Genomic DNA, 22,566 nt, shown 5'->3' on the forward strand with positions numbered 1-22,566 from the left:
ATAATTTATTTCTTGCTGAAATTTCTGTACAAGAACAGTGGAAATGTGATGTTTTTTTAAGGAGCTAGGTAGAAAAAATACCAAGAACATAATGATTTGAATTTTATGAATTGTGTTTGAATATTTTCATTTTTTTATTCCTGTAGCCTGATGTGATAGGGTGTCTCACAAAGTTAACAGAGGTCTGGATAGATACCAACAAAGTGACACAGCTACCTCAGGTAAACAACCACTGGCTTTACTCAATAAAAAGAAAGTAGCTAAATGATCATCCAAGATCATTTGAAGATAGACATAGTCCTTAACCCAGTAATCAGACCTTGGCCGCAAATTTAGCTTCTAGAACAAGTTTCTTGCAGTTTAGTGTGTGATCAGTATTTTAGTGGCAGCAACATCTTGAATGTATTTCTATGTTGTATGAAAAAAGTATATCTTTTCTGTGAAAAAAGGAAAAACATATGCAGAATAAAAAATTATTCATTAATGCACAGTATTGAAGAGATGGAGCATTTTATGCATCACACAATTGCTTGTTGTTTTAGTGCTTAATTCTTTTTAAAGCCTGTGTATAGCTTTGGTAAAGGGTCAATAATGTGATTGATAATCGAATATCTTCTAAAATGACATTCTTACTGAAGCGTAGAGACCGTTAGATATTTTTCCAACTGCACTTCTCTGAGAAAATTTCAAATATTCAAATCTTGGATATATAGCGCCCTCTCTCGGTGATGCTTGTTTTAAATTTAAAAAATGGGCATTCAAGCACTTATCTTACATGTATAAATTTAGTGATTAGATATCCAAAAGTTACAGACAAAGAACATATCTTGAAAGTTTCAGCCCATTCCATGATTTGGAATAGGGTTTAATTGAAAGACAAAAACACACAGATATTTTAATTTGATCGGGTGACCTGATCAAGTTAAATTTCCATGTAAAATCGCAAAATTTATCCTGTAAAACACATTTTCATTTCATATCCTCCACATCATAACTGTTATAGGGCATATCCATTCATATTAGCTAGCAATGAATTGGAATAGTGATAGGTGCATTTTGGTGGATTTACCAAAACTATACACAAGCTTTAAGTATAATATATTGTCTTGTATGAATAAATCAGCATTATAGATAAATGCTTAGACACATAAGTGTGGATGGATGGGCGGATCAATCGTAAATATGGGCCCTGTCTTACAAAGAGTTACGATTGATCCAAACAATCATAACTGTATAGAAATCCATCAGTGTCATAATTTTTTATACAGGAAATGTGCAAAATGTCCTTTGTAAACAATCGAGAACACACCAAATTATCAAGAAATCAATGAATTTATGGATGTACATTCATATATCTCAAATTTTTTTTTTGAACAAACATGCATTTCATATGTAGACTTTGCTGGCTTTGCATAGTTGTGATTGATCAGATCAATCGCAACTCTTTGTAAGACGGGGCCATGAAATCATCCTAGTAGCCAAGTTGAGCTTCATTTGAATTTAGAATTATGACAACATTTTTAAACACCAATTACAGACATAACATATAAATTGAAGGATTATTAATAGCAATAGTATTTCAAATTTGATTATGCATCCTTGCTCACTCCGTTTGCAGTCATTTGGTAACCTGACTGATCTGGTATACTTTGATGCATCATGTAATCGTCTTGAATACCTACCTGCCGAGATGGATAAACTTGAGAGCCTCACCGACCTTCATCTCTCAAAGAACTTCCTTCATCAACTTCCAGAGAACATTGGTAAGAACATCTTTAAAAGTACAATATGGTGGTTGGTCGTGATTTTTTACCTGATTGCTAAGAAAGCAAGAATGCTTGTAAGCAAGCAACCAGAGGACCGACAGCTTAAGGTCCTCTGCGAAGGACCTGGTACTGAGGATTAATGCCTTACCAAAGGGCACTAGCGCACCAAATGGGAATCGAACCTGGGTCACCGGAATACGAATCCCCCGCTCTACCGACTGAGCTATCGCGTCTCCACTATACAGTTGTGCTCAAAAGTTAGTGAACCCCTCCACAAAATGCACCCCTTCTTGCAAAGTGTTGAATCTAGACAACAACACTTCTGTGTTCAGGAAGCCTAGAGAAACAAACTCTATTGAATGTGATATCTTATCACCTGACTTCACAATTAAATATCTTATACATGGCAGAACTTGAACACTTTAAATATGTTCATTTTGTGGTGGGGTTCACTATCTTTTGAGCACCTCTGTAATTGTCCAAGTATTGCATGCTTAGACACATGTTTTGTGATAACTGCTATACAAATAATGTTTATTATTATTATTGTTGTTGTTGTTGTTGTGATGGCTTAAATAGTCTAAAATAGACTGAAAAGCCTTTAAGCATAACAAAAAAAAAAGAAAAAGATGTTATACATGTAGAGAATCCACCTGTCCCTTTTTGTTGTATTTTGTATTATGCTCTGTGAAAAGATATGGCAGTTTTCTAGAGACGTACATGTTTTCTACAAAATCATTTTACTACGTGTCTATTGCAGTTAGGTGGAATTTCTCAACCTGAATCCTATTTTCTTGGTCCTCAAAATGTTTGAAATCTCTGTTATTGACAATTTACTATACATGCTTTCATTTCACTTTTTCAGTAGTATAAAAGAGGAGCAATCACAGTTCACTTCATTTTCATTTGCGTTCAAAATCTAATTTTTTTTAATTTAATCAACATCTTTTTTTATTATTATTTTATTCTTGTTATTAGATAAACAATGTGTATACATGTGCTTGTCAGTAAGCAACTGAGGACTGTTTTCACCTCCAGAGGGATTATATAATAACCATCAATGCCTTGCCAAAATGAAGTTAATGGCACTAGTGCAATGACCTTTCTTCAAACTCAGATCAAAAAGTCATGAGATCAATCCTCTTTATTGTTTTTCTTAATTGAATTCTGTATTTGAAGTAATGCGAACATCCAGTTGATTTGCAAGGATGTTGTGGTACTTCAACAACAGAAAATGAAATAACCAATTTTTAGTCTCAAAGATACATGTTCCCATTGTTCTGATCAATCCAGGTCAACTGAGTAGCCTGACGACCTTGAAAGCCGACAACAACCAGTTAGCTTCCCTCCCCATCTCCATCGGTGGACTGGTATCTCTTGAGGAGCTCATCTTGAGTGCTAATGATTTGGAGGAGCTGCCACCAAGCATTGGCCTCCTGCGCCGACTACGCCACCTCAACGTAGACGACAACATGCTGCAGAGTGTTCCCGCCGAGGTAATAATGACAATAAGGACAAAAATAACATATTGCTGATGTGGTTTACGGTACACCATGTGGAGTATTATAGAAACAGTGGATAGAAGAAGAGGAGAAATGGATAGGCGAGAAAGTGGAGATTTGAGAGTAGAGTATTCTTTCTTGAAAATAGTCCTGAAAAGGACTGTAAACCAGAAGGAATGTTGAGTGAGAACAGCTTGAGTAGTAGAGCTGATGAGGAGATGCTGGCTTGAGTCGGCGAGTAGAGATGATGAGTAGTAGAGAGACTCGACATTTCGGACAGGTTGACTGTCCGTCTTCAGGAACATAGGGTATTTATATCGTTCATGTATCCAATCATCGCTTTGGTCCTTCCCGATGAGACTGGCCACATCTCAGAGCTGACCATGGTCAATCTCACTTTAATTTAGAATATATAGCTCCAGTGGAATTACCCTACTGTCTCTGAGAGGTAATTACCTTCAGGTCCTTCCCGATGAGATCAACCGCCTCTCAAAGCTGACCCTGGTCAATATCACTTAAATTAAGAATATAAATTCACACCACTTGATCTACCTACTTGGTGAATTCAAGTCCGGTGTTGGCGTTGTATTGGTGTTGGAAGCACAATTTGGATTGACCTCCTAGCTCCAAAACTTATTCAGAGTTTGTAAAACTGAACCAGATCACATTATCGACATCTCAACAACTAGTGAACGACTTTTCAGGACCATCTTCATTTTATGTTGTTATACTCCTGTAAAAATTGATCTAACACAGCACCAAAAGATCAACACTGAACTTGAAACCACTCAATGTTTGTTTATTACACAGCTTGGTAGCTGCAGTGGAATGACCTTACTCCCTCTGAGGGGTAACTACCTTCAGGTCATTCCCGATGAGATTGGCCGCATCTTAAAAATGACTGTGGTCAATATCACTTTTATTAAAAGTACTAGTATATGATTCACACCTCTTGATCTACCTTGTGTTTTTTTTTATTACACAGCTTGGAAGCTGCAATGGAATCACCTTACTCTCTCTGAGGGGTAACTACCTTCAGGTCCTTCCCGATGAGATTGGCCGCATCTCAAAGCTGACCGTGGTCAATCTTAGTAACAACCGTCTTCAGTCGTTGCCTTACAGCTTCACCAAACTCAAGAACCTGCAGGCATTGTGGCTGTCAGAGAATCAGGTAGGCTTTCGCTTCACTTATTAATCTAGTAGATCCCTTGATTCATTTACATTAATACTTGATGGGTAGGGGAAGGCGGGTAAGTTGAGCATAGGGGCAAGTTGAGCCACCAGCCCCAGGCCAATAATGAATGAGTCAGACATTGTGGTGGTGTCATGTATTGATGACCCATAGCATAACCCCTAACCCCACCACATTGTTTCCAACTTTGAAACAAAAAGTAGTTTTTAGAGGGAAAAATATGAATTTCAGCCAAAAAAGTAAAAAAGAGTGTGAAATAGATAAGTGCTTTATAAACACACACGTCTTTAAATATAATAAAGACATGATAACAACATTATTAGTCCAGGTATGGATCTTCATTCTTGTCATAGTCTTTTATATGATGGATGCATAATAAATGTGTGGATACAAAATTATCACACTAAGTTCGGACTGGGGTAAGTTGAGCCAAACAGCATGGGGCAAGTTGAGCCATGGTAATTCCTATGGTAATGTATCTAAAAAACAAACAAACCATAAAAATCGATTGAAATGCAGGCTGAAAGGAGCAAATTTACATGACTGCTCTTTTCCTTTTACAGGATGTTAGTATTTATAGAGAATTAGCAGGTGAAAAGATAAAAAAAAATTGACATGCTGGTTCTCCCCCCATACATTTTGTACAGTTTTTGTGGCTCAACTTACCCCAGAAGTTGGCTCAAACTTACCCCATATATGGGGCAAGTTGAGCCATTTGACATCGTTTTTTTCAAAGGTCACGATGACTTTCAGTGTTGGGGTAGAAAGTTATATATAGGTGGAAAATATTTCAGAAGAATGAAATTTCAAGGCAAGGTACTTATTTCGACAAGATTATTAATCATATCAATTCTAACATGCAAAAAGCAAAAACTGTCACAACTTACCCCGCCTTCCCCTACTGGTGGTCTGTGCATTTTAACCTCTATTGGTCGAAACTGTATCTACCCTACACATCTGCAAACTCCTGATACTGTTATTCCATCAAGCAGAGACTGATTTCTTAAGAAACCCATACAGAAGCTCCTTTCATCAAATGATGATTGTAGTCCAACATTTAGACTTTCATGGTTTAACTGAGTGTGACATCTTAAAACGATCTTTTAATGTCAAGAAAGCGGTGAATCATTTTTTTGTAATTTCCAAATAATTCAAAATAATTGCAAGGAACTTTGAAAAATAAAAGTTCATTTGATGGATTTGATATTGTAAAATGTGAAATTTAATCAACTTTTTCGATTTTTTTCCCCCTAGATCTATATAAGGTTTTTACGATTTTCAAATGAGTAAACATTTATGGGTCATTTGGTCTGTGTTTATACTTTATTACTCGGCCCTAGTTTAGTTTATTTTTTCTAATTTTATAGTAACATTGTCAATGACTTATTGTTCCTGTGAAAAAAATGTCAAAATAGATTTATTCTGATCAAGAGTTCAATATTTTATCTGCATTATCATTTTTCTGTACTTATTATTTGCAGTCCAAGCCATTGATTCAACTGCAGTCAGAGTTTGTAGATCAGATTGGAACCCGAGTCCTCACATGCTTCATGTTCCCACAGCGACCACAAGATTATGAAGAAGGTAGATTTCATGAAAATTCTTCATTATTATGTAATGGGAAAACAACAGAATTTCACAGGAAATGAAATTTCACGCCAAAAAGAAATAAAATGACAAAATATATACAATGAAAATCAATAAAATCAAAGCAATATCCAATAAAAAAAAAATGTACATGGTTTTTCAAAGGTTTTCAGTATGTTTTACCTGTCACCTAAGAACACAGAATTTGGTGCTTAGGACACATAATGGGTCAGATACATAAAAAGTAGTAATTGCTGGCAAGCAATTGATTCAAGTAAAAGCAATACATTTAGCTAGCCAAGCAAAGATCATGCTTCAGCAATTGCTCTGTTTCATATGTATATCCCTTTGCTAGTGCTTGAACCCTTTTCTTGCCTTCAGAAAGCAATTGCTAGCGGTTTAATGAAAGCGACGTCACACTAGTGCAAACAGGACTCACAGAAAAGGCAAGACTCAAACACAAAGATGTGGCAGTACAAATTACCACTTCTTTCCTAGAACATCTTTTCCTTAGCTGTGGTGTCAAAGTGACTTGTTTCTTTTTGATAGATTTATATATGTGGCATTTGGTTTGCTCTTATTAGGAAGAAAACAAATACATGTAGGTCCTGATCAAGCAAACGCTCAAGCTGCTTTGACGGAGCTTGAAAAAAACCCAAGCAAATGCTTAAACGTGCAAGCGAAATGCTTGCTTTATGCATATGCTTTGTAGCAACAGCTTAATCGTCAAGGAAATGCCAGCAGTCAGGTAGCGTTTGCTTGAACTTACTAGCAAAAGCATTTGCTCGCTCATTTTTATGCATACAGAATCAAGCAAAAGCCTAGAGAAAGCAATTGTTACTTTTTATGCATCTGACACAATGTGGTTAGAAAAAACAGAATGTTCTGCTTATAACACACGATATGTTACTTAGAAAACAGAATCTGGTGCTAAGAACACAATCTGGTGCTAAGAACACAATCTGGTGCTATGAACACCAAATGTGATGCATAGAACACCACAGAACACAGAATTTGCATTATAGAAATGGGAAGCCAAGTCTCTACCATATATAGCATTTGACTACCGGAATGTTTAAAAAGATAAACATCATAAATCATAAAAAAATCATAAAATGAATTTCCATGGAAAACACTGAGAACACTGATGAAGTAATGACACAGTAAAAATGAGAAATGTACAATGTTCAGCTTGCTATAATTTTAGCAAAGACTTAAACCATGGCATAAGTTTAAACCAGACTTGATGCTACATTCCTATATATTTGTTTCTGTGTTTGTGTATAGATTCCTATCTGAGTGACGGGGAAAGCTTTCATCCATCTGTGTGGGAGCAGGAGAGAGCCAAAAGATCCAGGATTATATTTGATGTGGAAGAATCAGAATCTGAGGTATGAAACAAATCTGCGGGAAAAGTGTTATTCCACTAGATGATCACTCTTTTACTGGGCCTTACCCTTGTTACCCTTACCTTACCCTCTTGATTTCGAGGTCAAGAGGCCAAAGGTCAAGGTCACTGTGACTTATTTTCATCTTATCCTTCTGCAGTACTTGTAAACGTGATAACTTCAGTTTAACTTAACCTAGGCTCATATAATTTGGTGTGTATGATACAGCGTCAGTAGATGACAGCCAAAGCAACCATCCCTTACCCAAAAGTGGATACTTTCAAACAAAGTTTCAAATCCGTGCAGACTAGGAGTCGATATAGGAAGTGCTACCAAACAGTATTTTATCTTGTTTTATTTTATCTCTGGTCATGTTCCTCTCTTATGGTACAGCATCAGAAGAACACGGCCAGGGCTACCACTCCTTACCCTAAGGAGACGGTGAGACCTCGGTTCAGGATGGGGGTTGTTGCAGCCCCATCCAACGGTCACATTCCAAGCAAGAAACCACACCTCAAGGATAAGGTCCAGAGTCCTCAGATGGAACTGCTCCCAAGCAAGCCTTCAGTTGATACAAGGGTATGTCAAGAGATCTTTCTCTATCAGGGGATTAGTCCATGAAACAGAGCTGCCAACCGTTACGTTTTTGCTGTATTTATTGCCATCTTGCAATCGAAATTACATTCCGTTCCTCATCAAATAATATTTTTCTTTAAAAAATAAATACCAAAACTATATACTTTTTTTTTTCTTTCAGAAAATGTATGCAATTGAGAAATATTGTCTTTATATATCTCTATTTCATAAAACTTACACTAGTTGAGGTAATTGAATGAATGTAATGTCAGGTAACTGGACCAAAGGTCAATTCTGGATCAATATTTCAAAATACAATTTTGTGGGTCACCGATTACAGTTCCTCATTCCCCCAAGTTGGCAAATCTGATGAAAGCTGTGGTACATGTTTGATCTGAAAAGTAATTTTTTATCTGACAGTTACCATAGTAACATTCAGACACCTCTCAGCCAATCAAAAGCGCATAGAGACGTTATAATAATAATGTGATATGCGCTATAAAAGAATGTTTTACTATTATTAAAGTTGTCATTTGGCCATTTCCTTTGCAATTGCCAACATTATTACTTTTGCTTTTGGGGACAGGGTTCGAGACGGGTCCGAGGCAGACGAGAGCTGGAGCTGGATGGGATACGGATCAGAGAGGCAAAGGTCACAAGGCCAAGGTCACCAGGGTCAACTATTAGTGATAGCCTGCATCTGTTCCAGGCAGATAAGGTCAGGGAACTCTCAAAGAATTTAATTCTTTGTGGTTTTGTTATGATCTGTTATCTATTGAATAAGTTTTATACTTTTGATATCACACATTGTCATCTGCAAGAAGCAAACAAAATGAAGTTCACTGCTAAACGTTTTTCGTTTTTAATTCACTGTTATATTTTGGTTCTGTAAAAGAGTGATAATGTATTGATCTTTTTCTCTTTTTTTTCCTTTTTTTCTATTTTCCATTTTTGTCTCACCTGCGAAGCAAAGTGAGACTATAGGCGCCGCTTTTCCGACAGCGGCGGCGGCGGCGTCAACATCAAATCTTAACCTGAGGTTAAAGTTTTGAAATGACGTCATAACTTAGAAAGTATATGGACCTGGTTAATAAAACTTGGCCATAAGGTTAATCAAGTATTACTGAACATCCTATTAGAGTTTCATGTCACATGACCAAGGTCAAAGGTCATTTAGGGTCAATAAACTTAGACCATGTTGGAGGAATCAACATCGAAATCTTAACCCGAGGTTAAGTTTTTGAAATGTCATCATAACTTAGAAAATATATGGACCTAGTTCATGAAACTTGGACATAAGGTTAATCAAGTATCACTGAACATCCTACATGAGGTTCATGTCACATGACCAAGGTCAAAGGTCATTTAGGGTCAATGAACTTTGGCCAAATTGGGGATATCTGTTGATTTCCCCTCATAACTTTGAAAGTTTATGGATCTGATTCATGAAACTTGGACAAAATAGTAATCAAGCATCATTGAAAATTTTGTGCAAGTTTGAGGTCTCATGATTAAGGTCAAAGGTCATTTAGGGTCAATGAACTTTGGCCGAATCGGGGGTATCTGTTGAATTACCATCATAACTTTGAAAGTTTATTGGTCTAGTTCATTAAACTTGGACATTAGAGTAATCAAGTATCACTGAACATCCTGTGCGCGTTTCAGGTCACATGGCCAAGGTCAAAGGTCAATGAACTTTGGCCGAATTGGGTGTATCTGTTGAATTACCATCATAACTTTGAAAGTTTATGGATCTGATTCATGAAACTTGTACATAACAGTAATCAAGTATCACTGAACATCCTGTTCGAGTTTCAGGTCACATGATCAAGGTCAAAGGTCATGTAAGGTCAATGAACTTTGGCCATGTTGGGGTTTTTTGTTGAATAACCATCATATCTCTGTAAGTTTATTGGTCTAGTTCATAAAAAGTGGACATAAAAGTAACCATGTATCACTAAACATCTTGTGCGAGTTAGAGTAGTATTCAGAGTCAGCAATGCTGCTATATTGAACCGCGTGATGCAGGTGAGACGGCCAGAGGCATTCCACTTGTTCTTTTCAAGAACTGATTCCCCAATGCATAAAACTTAACATGGATGGTCTCTTTGCGCTCCAATTGTCACTTCATGAAAACCATGATATAGAAAAGCTGTTAAAGGTCAAGTCCACCTCAGAAAAATGTTGATTTGAATCAATAGAGAAAAATCAGACAAGCACAATGCTTAAATTTTCATCGAAATCGGATGTAAAATAAGAAAGATATGACATTTCAAAGTTTCGCTTATTTTCAACAAAATAGTTATATGAACGAGCCAGTTACATCCAAATGAGAGTTGATGATGTCACTCACTCACTATTTCTTTTGTTTTTTATTGTTTGAATTATACAATATTTCAATTTTTACGAATTCCACGTGTTCAGAGAGGAATGAAACTTCATTTCACATGACAATGACGAGAAAATAACAATATTTCATATTTCATATAATAAAATACAAAAGAAATAGTGAGTGAGTGATGTCATCAACTCTCTCATTTGGATGTAACTGGCTCGTTCATATAACTATTTTGTTGAAAATAAGCGAAATTTTAAATTGCCATAACTTTCTTATTTTACATCCGATTTTGATGAAACTGTCAGTGTTATGCTTGTTGAATTTTCCTCTTTTTATTCAAATCAAGTTTTTGTTGGGGTGGACTTGTCCTTTAAACAATGTTACCAAGCTGTTAGACCATTTTACCACTGGTGAGAAAGTTTTGTGAAATGGGGCTACCATTAAGCACACAGTTTACATGTTGGAAAGATTGTGAAAATATGTTCATCATGTTTCCGGTTCAGAGGGGTGTTTCACAAAGATCGAAGTATGACATAGAGTAGCACTTAAACGCCGGCACATACATGATATGCAACACGTGATTTAATTGATTGATACGCAGTAGTTCACGTCACCATGGCATGATCTGACCAATGCGGTCATGCCTTTTATACCACTCGTAACTGGGCATTTAAGTGCAACTCTAAGTCATACTTTATCTTAACCACCCCCCAGGTGAAATAATTTCATCCCAAGTTGATTCCTCTTAATAATTTAACAAAATAAAGATCCATTTATATCAATAATTTTGTTGTTATATTTTGGCAATAGTAAACCATCTTCCTAAAATCTTTGTCGTCCTTTGCAGGAGAAGAGAGCTAAAGACAAAGCACGTATCCGTCGTACATCAATTGCTGATAGCGATACTGAAGGGGTCTCTCCCAAAGGAAAAGGCTTGTTCAAAAAGGTATGGCATGATAACTGTTACATCTAAGTTTACCATGCAGTAAATGTTATCATCATCCATATAGATTTTTTTAACTGGTACATAAAAAATGCATATTTTGGTCTGGATCAGTTGCCCGTTAAATGCCAGAGCTTATCCTTAAAATGACCAAATACCGATGAATATCCCATAGGCTCCTGTGAAAAACTTGCTGTTCGATATGAGAGAGTCTAGTGTGAATGCGCTAATGCTCGAAATATACAGTGCATAAAATAATGAAAGCAATGCAATGGGCAGCATAGAGCACAAAGATGCTCAATTACGCTCTAAGTTGTATGTCAACGACCAAAGTTGATCTTATGAAGTGATGATGCCTTCATGATAAGGGGAATGACTTGTTCTATCAAATTTATCCCTCTTTATTTTTTTGAGGGGGGCGGTGGGATAAATGATGGTAACATATTGAATAGCTTCATGAAATACCAGAAATATACCACTGGTTAGGGCCAATATTCCTCTCCAATAAATGTTCTGGTGTAGTCTTTAATGATTCGACAATATAAGAAAGCATTTTAATCAGGAGTTGAAACTGTATGTGATGAAAGTTTTTTTATCTTGAAATATAAAAAAAAAAAAGTTCTAACAACAATGCATCATTGCAAAGTCAGTACATACAGTATGTATTTCAATTCAATATGATTCAGTTGATTTTACTATATTCAGTGATTTGAAATAAAATTGATAAACAGATCATACATAAACAAAAATTATTCATACATTTTAAATGTTTTGGATGCCACTAAAATTCTTGACAAACAGGGCAGCAGGACTTCATCAACATACATAAAATGCATAGCATAACCATAGAGCATGAACTTAATGAAAACAAATAACAATTGCATTTGAACCCATTAATCTTTTGATCATTTAACTTTCATTTTCAGTCGAAATCTGATCGTGGAGCCCACAGTGACACTGAGGCCATCGACCCCGAGTGGACATCCATGACCAAAAGCCAAAGGAGATCCCTGACCATTGAAGATGCTGTCGTTCAAGATAGAAGATCTTCAGTGGACAGAAGCCAGACGCTGCCAATGGATAGCTATCGGAAAAACGACCTCAGGAAGGACAGAACTTTCTCTAAGCCGAATGGAAGCACAAGGCATAATGGGCATTTGAATGAGGTTGTAACTGATTATGGATTTATAGACCAAGGACAGAATGAAGGGGATTTTGTAGATGGCCAAAGAACAAGAAGCAGTGAGATTTTGCAGAATGGGAGGCGAAGAAGCGATGTGGTGTATGGAAACGGCGATGCAAGGAGAAGGATGAATAGGCATGTGAACAAAGATCCGATGCAAGGTGGCACTCCTGTATCAGGCAATGTGGCCTTTCATGGAAAGCGGAACTCGCACCAAAGACGATCAGGTTATGGAACCGATCCGGAGCTGGAGGAGTTGTACCACCATTCTGTAGGGAAAGATAGTCCCAGGATGCAGGTGGCCCAGTATCATACACCCCCAAGGAAACCTGGCTACTCCTCAGACCAGGACCAGCGCACTCCACAGGGTAGGAAGGTCGATCAGGATGGCAATAAGCAAACTAGCAATAAAAAACCTGAGCCTCATCCGCATTCAGGGTACGGTACTGATTCTGAAATCATGGCGTACAATGGACCGTTTGATTATACTCCTCCTGTGGAAGATCATGGAAGGTCTTCCAGGGTTAGTCAAAGAACTCAGAAGCAGAGTCGGATATCAAAGAGACAGCCTGAAGCTTACGATGATCGTAAAGGACAGTGGATTGATGGTATAGGGTATGTAAAAGAGACAAATCCAGAGAAAGTGGTTGAAAACAATGAGGAGGATTTGCACTGGGCGTACCCGACATTTGAATCCAATAAAGGAACTGGGTTTGATGATGAACCAAAAGCAGAGAAAAAGGAGTTCACTGAGGAACCAAGGGGTGGTAATCATGCTAGGACAAATAGAATCGACCATCCTGGTAACCTTGGTAGACAAACTGTGGCCAGTGCTGTCTTGGAAAAGGGAGATGAACACCCCAAGGAAGAGGTCAAAGTAGATGTGTCCTCAGAGGTAGAAAACCACCAAGAACTGCATTGGGATATCTCTGAAATTCTTGGTAGTTCAAGTAGAACAACAGGGCAGTTGAGTACCCCTGGCTCATCTCCTCAGAAATCAAAGACAGGAACTGCTGGTAACCAGAGACCATCAAACAAACATAAGAAATTCAGTTCATCAACTCCAGAAAATGATAGACAGAATGGGAAAATTGGCACAGGTGTTAGCAGTGGACCTGTTCAGAATGTAGGACAAACACTTGGGAATAATGTGGTGGCTGTAGAAAATCAAATGAAAAATCTTGAACTGACATCAAATGTTGATGTCCCTTGGGACGAAAGACCTCTTCCACCTTATCCCAAGAAAAGAGATCCCAACTCACCTCTACCTCCAAGCCCAGCACAGTTGGATCACAGGGACTCATCAACAACACCACCTGTTGTCCAAAAACCAGGTTCAAACAAGTTGCCACAAAAGCAGTATTACCCAACAAGACTTCGAAGCGATTCTCCACTGCCTCCCTATAGCAATAGAACCACCCCCAAGGATGGTACCCCAAACACAAGAACACATCTCAGGAACCAACCCCCCAATCTCCACATTGCAAACCAACAGATCCTTCAGAGCCGAAAGCCTAGTGAGCTTTCAGGTAATCAAAAGCGAGGAGCCATTCCGACGTATGATGAAGCTGTGTTGCGACGGAAAGACAGTCTTGTTAAGCAGCAGTCCCAGTCCTTGAACTCACTCACCAGAGACATAAGCAAGCAGCTGAAAGTGTACCCAATTCCAGTGGCCGCGTCCAGTGAAGAGTTCTTGGTTGACAAACCGAAACAGGAGGCACATTATACAACTCAGGCTAGACCTTCCAATGAACGACTCCATGATGAGATGGATGACTATGAGATCGTTGATGGTTGGCATCGGAACCATCAAGGAAAGGATCATGAATTGCAGGGGCAACCTCATGACAGAAAACCTTGGTCATACCCTGATACCAGACAAGGACAAGATAGCAAATTGACAGGTGACGGTACCCATTTGCACCAGAATCATATGAGATCAAATACCCCAAGTAGTCAGATCACAAAGAATCCATCGGAGAGAACTGATACATTGACAAGGCAACGTAATACAAATGATGCTGGATATCATCAAAGAGGGTACAGTCAAAGGGAAGACATTATTGAAAACTGGAAGCATGAGGCTGATGTTAATAGGAACATTCCAAGGGGAAAATCTCCATTACCGCACTATGCAGCTCATAGGACACCAACTGCCAAGGAAGAACTGCCACATTCCTACACAGATGGAAGCCCGTCGCATCCTTCAGCTCCTGACCAAAGGTCCAGAGACATTGATCACACCAATCAAGAAAATGCCCAAAAGCACAGGGTCGATGAGAAGTGGTCTTCTGATTATAAACATTCAGTTCAAAACAGGCACAGTAATGTTGAACGCTATGACCAAACAGAAGTAGCATTCGGCAGCCAAAGAGACATCAACCACAACAGACCTCAAGACCCAGCATATGTCGGACAAAGAGACAAAGACAGTGGCCAGAACAGACCTAGCTACAACCAGCAGGATGCTGTCCCTGACAGGTTGCAGTCAACACCACCCTATGAGGAAAGACAGAGTCCAATGGAGAGTCAGCAGCAGTCTGTTGAAGTCACTGAAGACAATTGGAAGCAGCACCTGCTGAACAAGATTGCCTCAAAGAACTTGGTACCAGGGGATGACCACCAACAGGTAAAAATTAAATCTATAAATGTCATGTTTTGGCCCCTCCTGCAACCTATGGCTTTAAAGTGTATCCTATTCCATTTTGTTTGATGATTGATGTATTATTATTGTATTTTCATGGTTGAGATTAATAGAAATTGAAGAGATTTTAAAGTTCCAAGATAGATTTCTATCGTCCACTATCAAATCCCGCTTTGTAATTGCTCAAATATAATCTTGTCCTCTAGACACCAGTTTCTATTCGACGCCAGGGTGAGAGCACCAAGTCTACCGTACAACAGAGGAGACTGCATGTTCTACGAGCAAGAATGCAAAATGAAATGGTGAGAATTGATGGTGGCATAAGTGAATCAGTTGCAAGTCTACCATTTGTTTTTTACAGTGAATATGATATGTTCATTTTCATTCTTTGTCTTAATGTCATTTCCAGTTATTCATGTGGTCTAGTGGATAGAGCATTGGACTCATGATTGTAAGGTTCTGAGTTCAAATCCAGCACTGCCCTGGTCTCAACTTTGATAAATGACCCAAGAGTAATTTCTGTCATGTATAAGGTTGGCCACTATGCTTGATTAACTTAGATGTGAAATGTTTCCTTTGTGATTGGTTATATACCAGCTTGGCAATTTACCAGCAAAAAGCTGTCTTGCCAATTTCCTATGGGAAAGACTGCATCTCATTTCAGTTTGTCCTTTGTTCCCTTGCAGAAACCGAGTGATGAAACCATGGATGAGGTCTTCCACTCTCCCTCTCTGCCGTCACGATCCCCTGGCTTTAAAGCCCAGCCCCACACCCCGCCCTTCCACACCCACCAACACCCTCACCACACCCATCATACCAACTACCAATCTCGGGACCAGCAACATCCGGAGAGCAACGCTGGTGACAGGACCCGACCCCCTCGTCACTACCACCATCACCATCCCACTCCTGACACCCAGGATTCTCCTGGACAGAAGCCATGGCAGGATGATCATGTACCAAGCAAAGGCCCTCCGCCGTCATATCACCACCCGAGGGAATGGTCTCCGTCAACCTATGGCAAACCTAATACAATAGACCATGTTGATGTATCAGAAACAAGGAGAGGTATGTGCATTGATGTCACTCATGGGGGGTGTTTCACACAGAGTTATTAAAGTGTCACTTAGAATGGCAAATATATTCCAAGTTGCTTGTGGGCATCACAATTTTGGTCAAATCATTGTAAGAGGATGCGTATTACTGCGTATTAATCAATAAGATTGCGTGTTACATATCGTGTGTGCGTCGGCATTCAAGCTTGACTCTAAGTCACAATTACATGTAGCTCTTTGTGAAACACCCCCATGGGCCCATTTCTTAAATATTTACATTTGTGGTAAATTTGTCATTATTGTAACTACCATGGAAACATTGTGTTTGGATCCCGAACCCTGTTACCATACCAAATAGAAGTCAACATAGAAGACTTTCCTTCATGAATCGAGCCCTAGATGCATATTAGTATATGATTTTGCCAGCTTTTTTTACCGTGACTTTTTTCTGTTTTGTGTCAGCATTAGTAGTGTACTTGTGATAGTCAGAGGTTTGATTCTGTGGAAATTAATGTATTACTTTTATTCCAGCCATGGTGTAAATTCTTTCAGCAAGAAATTTAACCACATTGTGCTGCACTTAACTCAGGTGAGGTGAATGGGTACCCGGCAGGATTAATTCCTTGAATGCACTGAGCTCTGGAAGGCAGCTCCAGCTAAAGCCGGGGTCATAACAATTATGAACAATGTGCCTCAGAATAGAATATCTCTAGATAGATGGCACTATATAAATGCCTATTATTATTACATTCAATTGTTTTTTTTTGTCTATTTTCCTTTCTGATCTTTCTTTTTCTCTCTCTTTCTATTTGTCTGTCTGGATATCTTCCTCTGTCTCCCTCTCTGTTTCTCAATGTCTCCCCTGCTATCTCTCTCACCCTTTTCCTCTCCCTTTTTCTCTTCCCTGCCTTTGCCTCTGTCTCTTTCTCTCTCTTCTTTCAACACAAAGCACTTGGTCCCATTTCATAAAGACTTGTTATAACAACAAATGTACAATTTCTTTAACAAATATACTAGTACCAGCCAATCAGATTAAAGGATTTCAGTAGCTTTTAACTGTTACTGCAAATTTGTTATTATAACAAGTTTTAAGAAACAGGGCCCCTGATCCTTGCATTATCCTGTTTACGTTATCCCTTGCTTTGACAGGTACACCACCAGGCAGTTCAGGCAGCTCCACCACCGGTTGTAACGGGCGTAGCTTTGCCCCCTCCCCAAGCCTCCAGCGACGGTTGCCCCCCTATCACTCTAATACTCTCACCCAATCCCAGTCTCCTCTTCCAGTGAGGCGAGTCGACCCAGAGGGCATCGGGGGCCCCAAAACAGTAAGTAGCAAGCCCAACCAATTTGACCGGCCATTCTAATAAAAAAAATTTACGAATTCAGTTACAATAAATTTTACCTTGTGTTCTTACTTGTGTCATAGAAACAACATTCCAGGGAGTATTCAATTGTACTTAAAGTGTTATGGTTAGATGGATAAAACTGAGTGAATGGCATTTCCTTATTTGATAAATGACCCATTGTCCCTGGTGATTGCCCAGGACTTCAAAACAGAGCTCCGTAAATTCTTGTCCACCTGTGGGATACGTGGTATAGTTTAAATTGGCATGATTAGTTTCCCTCATGATTTGCCAAGATTTTACCAAGTCCAAAAAAGGTAACTTAGGGGATATTGCATGAAAATTGCAAATTACAGTTGTAAATGTACAAGTGAACAATCAACTAACAACTAAAGAAAATTTATGTATACATGTTGATACAAGAAACAGACCATCAATCAATTACAGATTTTGCAATTAATTACAAGACTGAGGATTGACTTGCAATTGATCGCAAGCTTTGTGCAACACTCTAGTTGTCATATTTGCCTTTGCTGTAGTGACCCGTTATCAGAAGGAAGAAACTCCCAAACGAAGTTGTCAAACAGTTTCTCTTGTCAAGATTCCAGGAACCGTTTTCATAATACCCCTCAAGCCTCTGCATAATGTGCACACAGCTTCGGGAGCCCATTTCATAAAATTTGTTATGATAACAAAGTAGCAATAACAATTACATTGTAAGAGATACTGAAATCCTCCAATCTGATTGGCTGAAATAAAATTGTTACAGAAATTGTGCATTCTTTATTACATGAAGACTTTATGAAAAAGGACCCTGGCCATAAGAGCTTGCACAACTGACTTTTCATCTTTGAAGACAAAGAAGAAAGATTGGGGAAGAAGAAGAAGAAGAAGAGGAAGGAGGAAAAGAAAGAATGGAGGAAGAGGAGGTAGTAATGGGAACAAAAAAACTTTGGTAAAAGATGAATCCAGGGGGGCGTTTCATGAAAGGACTTATCGGACATTTTATCCGACAAGTACCAGACTATCCGACAGTTACCATAGGAACAGTGCCACTCAGCCAATCAGAATCAAGGAAAGTTCAGATCTGACAACTTGTCGTATGAAAATATTGATGAAACGCTCCCCTGATGAATCTATTGAGGATGAGACCATTGAGGACTTCACATTTGATATTTGTATGTGTTTTCTGTCCATCATTAGATCCCATTGGTAATCTATAAAAACCCTGGTCTTGGGTTCAGCATCACCGGAGGTCAGAACTCCCCAGGGAATCCATTCCATCCTGAAGATATGGTATGTTCATCATTTTGTTACTGAATTTATAAATTCCCGTAGGCTTGAACCCCCCCCCCCCCCACTCGCATCGATTCAAGCAACTGGTCTATTTTTTGAGGGAGAGATGATCCATTGTGTCACCCTCCCCGCTGCCTTGCACAATTTTTTTTTGTTTTTTGCACAACTGCCCTACATCATGACTCGCCAAGTCGTTTCTTTCAAGTTTTGCACATCTTTTGGTACCAAGTTGAAGAGAATTCCCAATCTGTAAATATTTCACCCCCTTAAAATGTATTTCACTTAATTTTGATAATTTTTTTCGCCTGCTTATTGATGTCATTTCAGGTGAATACACTCTTTCATGCAAATTCAGATATGCTCAAATCAGTCATAATCCTCCTAGTTTAAGAATATTTTTAGCTTTATTCCAAGAGAATGTACAGTATCACCTTTTCATGTTACAAACATTTTGTTTAAAGCTGCTCCTATTTGTTTAAAGCTGCTCCTATTTTGTTTTCATTTTACCAATATGTGTATTAAGATTTCTTGTATTCATAATGCTTTTGCAAATTGCCATTGCTATTACAGTTGACATTAGTAGTACTTGACATTAGCGGATGTCCAGAGCATATGATTTAGTGCCTGGCAACAGATACTAGAAATGTAAGAGAGTCAGTTGCCTTGCTTTGTTCACTTGGCACGGGTAACCAAAGTTGTGAAAGACATTTGAGTGAAAGGTTGTTGTTAAACTGGAATAAGATGGGACTGATTTTTTGTCACAGAGTGAAAAAGTCTTGATATTTTTTGTACCGGTACACCTTTGCCTTGACATGTATGTTAGTGAAGAATCATGTTTTGAATGTGTTAGACTTGCAGAGTGATTTTCAGTATATTACCAAAAATCATTTTTGTGGTGAATAGGTCCCACAGCACGAGTGCTCTGAAATTTTGTTTAGCGTTATGCTTTTGACTTCTAAGCATCATGTGTGTTTGTGTGTAATTGAGTTTTGTAGTACGCAGACGTGTAGTAGTAATCAGAAATATTTTTTACATCTGGGACCAACCTTTAATGTCACCATCTGAAAGACATGACCAGGGCTCCAACCTCTACATCTATTTGTAACTTCCCCACATAGCTTGCTTTACAGGCGCATTCCACAACACCCGGTTCACCTTTTTACCATTTACAAATGTGTGTTTGTGTGTAATTAAGTTTTGTCAGACATGTAGTAGTAATCAGAAATATTTTTTACATCTGGGACCAACCTTTAATGTCACCATCTGAAAGACATGACCAGGGCTCCAACCTCTACATCTATTTGTAACTTCCCCACATAGCTTGCTTTACAGGCACATTCAATTCAATTCAATTCAATTCACCCGGTTCACCTTTTTACCATTTACATTGCCAGAAAAAAAGTATAGTTGCAGTGATAAACCTGCTGTTATGTAAATCTGTGCTGTTACCATTACTTTTGCCTTTTCTTGTTTCTTCACCATTGATAGTTATCAATATTTAGTATGAGACGTTGATATTTTCTTTTTAAATTTCTTCTGATCTTCTTTTTTTTTAAGAACAAAATCATTTTAGATTACCTTTGGTGTTATCATGCCTTGTTTTATTGACCACACTATTTTGATTTATCATTAGCTCCCATAAATTTTATCTTTCCTCTTTTCTACCTTATGCAGCCCACACATTATTTAGTGTTTGCCACCTGAATAGAACTATATTTGTGAAATATTCAAAAAATATTTTAATTCACATGTTAATCAATTCATCATCTGCTCTGCTGTTTAGAATGGTGTCATAGACTTTTTGGCATCACCAGGGTCCCTGTTACAAAAAGATTAGCGATTAATCGTACGCTTGATTTTTTACAATTGATTGCACAGTGAAGTCAATGCGATCAATCTCAGAAAAATGTTTTACGATCATTGCTAATCTTTGCGTTACAGACCCCAGAACATTTTGACTATAACCATTGTTAACTTATCTCAAGAAACTTTATTGAGAGCAGATTCTTTGAACGTTAACATTTTATTCATACTCTTTTGGACAGGGTATCTTTGTGACCAAGGTTCAACCTGATGGCCCTGCAGATCATTGCTTGCTTCCTGGAGACAAGATCCTGACTGTCAACAACCGGGACTTTGTGGACATTGACCATGAACAAGCTGTCCAGGTGCTCAAGAATAGCAATCCAGTCTCAATGGTAGTCAGCAGAGAAACCTGAGGTCCTCTATCAAGATCAAATAGAGACTTCTCAACATAGATCATGAAGAGGTAGGCTTGGCCCTCAAGTACAGCTACCTTGTCTTAATGGTAGTCAGCAAAGATCCTGAAGTCTTCTATCGAGCCAAATAGAGACTTCTCAACATAGATCATAAGGAGGTAGTCTTGGCCTTCAAGTACATTAACCTTGTCTTAATGGTAGTCAGCAAAGATCCTGAGGTCTTCTATCAAGCCAAAATAGAGACTTCTCAACGTAGATCATGAAGAGGAAGTCTTGGCCCTCAAGAACAGCAACCTTGTCTTAATGGTAGTCAGCAGAGATCCTGAGGTCCTCTAGCCAACCAAAACAGGAGAATTGATCATGAAGAGGAAGTCTTGGCCCACAAAACCAGCAACAATGGTAGTCAGCAGAGAAACCTGATGTCCTCTGTCAAGCTAAAACAGAGACTTTTCATCTTGGATCATGAAGAGGAAGTCGTTACCAACAAGAACAGTATCCCATCAACAATGGTAGTCAATGAAATGTGAGGTCCTCTATCCAGTCAAAACAAGAGAATTGATCATGAAGATATTTTGGCCCACAAGAATTGTAACCCAGTTTCAATGAGACCAGTCAGGAGAGAAGCATGGAATTCATTATTTATTTAGCCTTCAAGAATAGAGCTTGTTGACTCTGATTAGTAGAAGGAAATTTCGGTCCACAATAACAACAACCCTGTCTAAAACATTGTCAGTAGCTTAGCAAACTATTCACAGTCCAGCCCTCTTGTCAAAACTAAAACCTGTGGCCCGTATTCTGAAGTCGAGTTTTACTTAAACTCAGGTTTAAATTTGTGGTTTAAGTATGGATAGCCAATTGTTAAATAAATCACTAACAGTATAGATATCATAGTTCAGCTCATTTGACTCTCAGATCATTCATAAATGTCAAGGAAGTATAAATAGATGATTGTCTTCACCATCAATGAATCAGGAAGGAGAACAGTAAATATAAGATACATACAACTTAATGAAAATTTTGACACTTTTGGCTTCCCATAATTTTAGCACAGAGTTAGACCATGGTCTAAGTTGAACCTGACTTCAGAATACGGGCCTGTGAGTGTAACTTGTTAATATGATCATGGTTAAGATCATTGAAAGGAGCTTTGTTTCACGATTAGTCGTATAACATTCTTTAGATTTGTCCAGTAGTCTAACTGGACAGTCTAGTTGACTCCTGTCTACTGCTGAAGTTACAGATTACATTATAGCAAGAAGTTATGCCTGAAACTCTCTGCCCTTATACACACAGATGTAATAAGTAGAAAGTGTTTTAGTATTCTGCTGATGGTTACTGCAATATCAATTCCAATTGATGGCATTGGAGTTTGATAAATTGATTTGCATATCAGAGGACTAAATATTTTGGTTAAGTTGTTCTGGTTCATTGCGGTACAAACAAGAAAGGAATCCATTGGGGAATTTCTTTTCTACATACATGTACATAAAATTATGATATCCAGTTGAAACCTAACATTCCAATATATTCATTA

The 22,566-nt window shown here is 38.3% G+C and overlaps 1 protein-coding gene across 1 annotated transcript in view; it reads left to right on the forward strand.

Annotated features, from left to right (window-relative positions):
- LOC121423698 (leucine-rich repeat-containing protein 7-like) overlaps window positions 1-21,806 on the forward strand; it is a 53,340-nt gene extending 31,534 nt beyond the window's left edge. Inside the window, exons 7-22 of the mRNA XM_041619123.1 lie at window positions 147-221; window positions 1,619-1,763; window positions 3,060-3,262; window positions 4,254-4,439; window positions 5,942-6,044; window positions 7,335-7,438; window positions 7,829-8,014; window positions 8,598-8,729; window positions 11,197-11,295; window positions 12,219-15,104; window positions 15,326-15,421; window positions 15,806-16,187; window positions 17,324-17,499; window positions 18,721-18,813; window positions 20,859-21,033; window positions 21,360-21,806. Of these exons, the coding sequence (XP_041475057.1) occupies window positions 147-221; window positions 1,619-1,763; window positions 3,060-3,262; window positions 4,254-4,439; window positions 5,942-6,044; window positions 7,335-7,438; window positions 7,829-8,014; window positions 8,598-8,729; window positions 11,197-11,295; window positions 12,219-15,104; window positions 15,326-15,421; window positions 15,806-16,187; window positions 17,324-17,499; window positions 18,721-18,813; window positions 20,859-21,032 (5,040 nt within the window). The 3' untranslated portion in view covers window position 21,033; window positions 21,360-21,806. The remainder of the gene's footprint in view (window positions 1-146; window positions 222-1,618; window positions 1,764-3,059; window positions 3,263-4,253; window positions 4,440-5,941; window positions 6,045-7,334; window positions 7,439-7,828; window positions 8,015-8,597; window positions 8,730-11,196; window positions 11,296-12,218; window positions 15,105-15,325; window positions 15,422-15,805; window positions 16,188-17,323; window positions 17,500-18,720; window positions 18,814-20,858; window positions 21,034-21,359) is intronic.
- The last annotated feature ends 760 nt before the right edge of the window (window positions 21,807-22,566 follow it).

This window comes from Lytechinus variegatus, chromosome 11, assembly GCF_018143015.1.
Source record: "Lytechinus variegatus isolate NC3 chromosome 11, Lvar_3.0, whole genome shotgun sequence".
NCBI lineage: Eukaryota > Metazoa > Echinodermata > Echinoidea > Temnopleuroida > Toxopneustidae > Lytechinus > Lytechinus variegatus.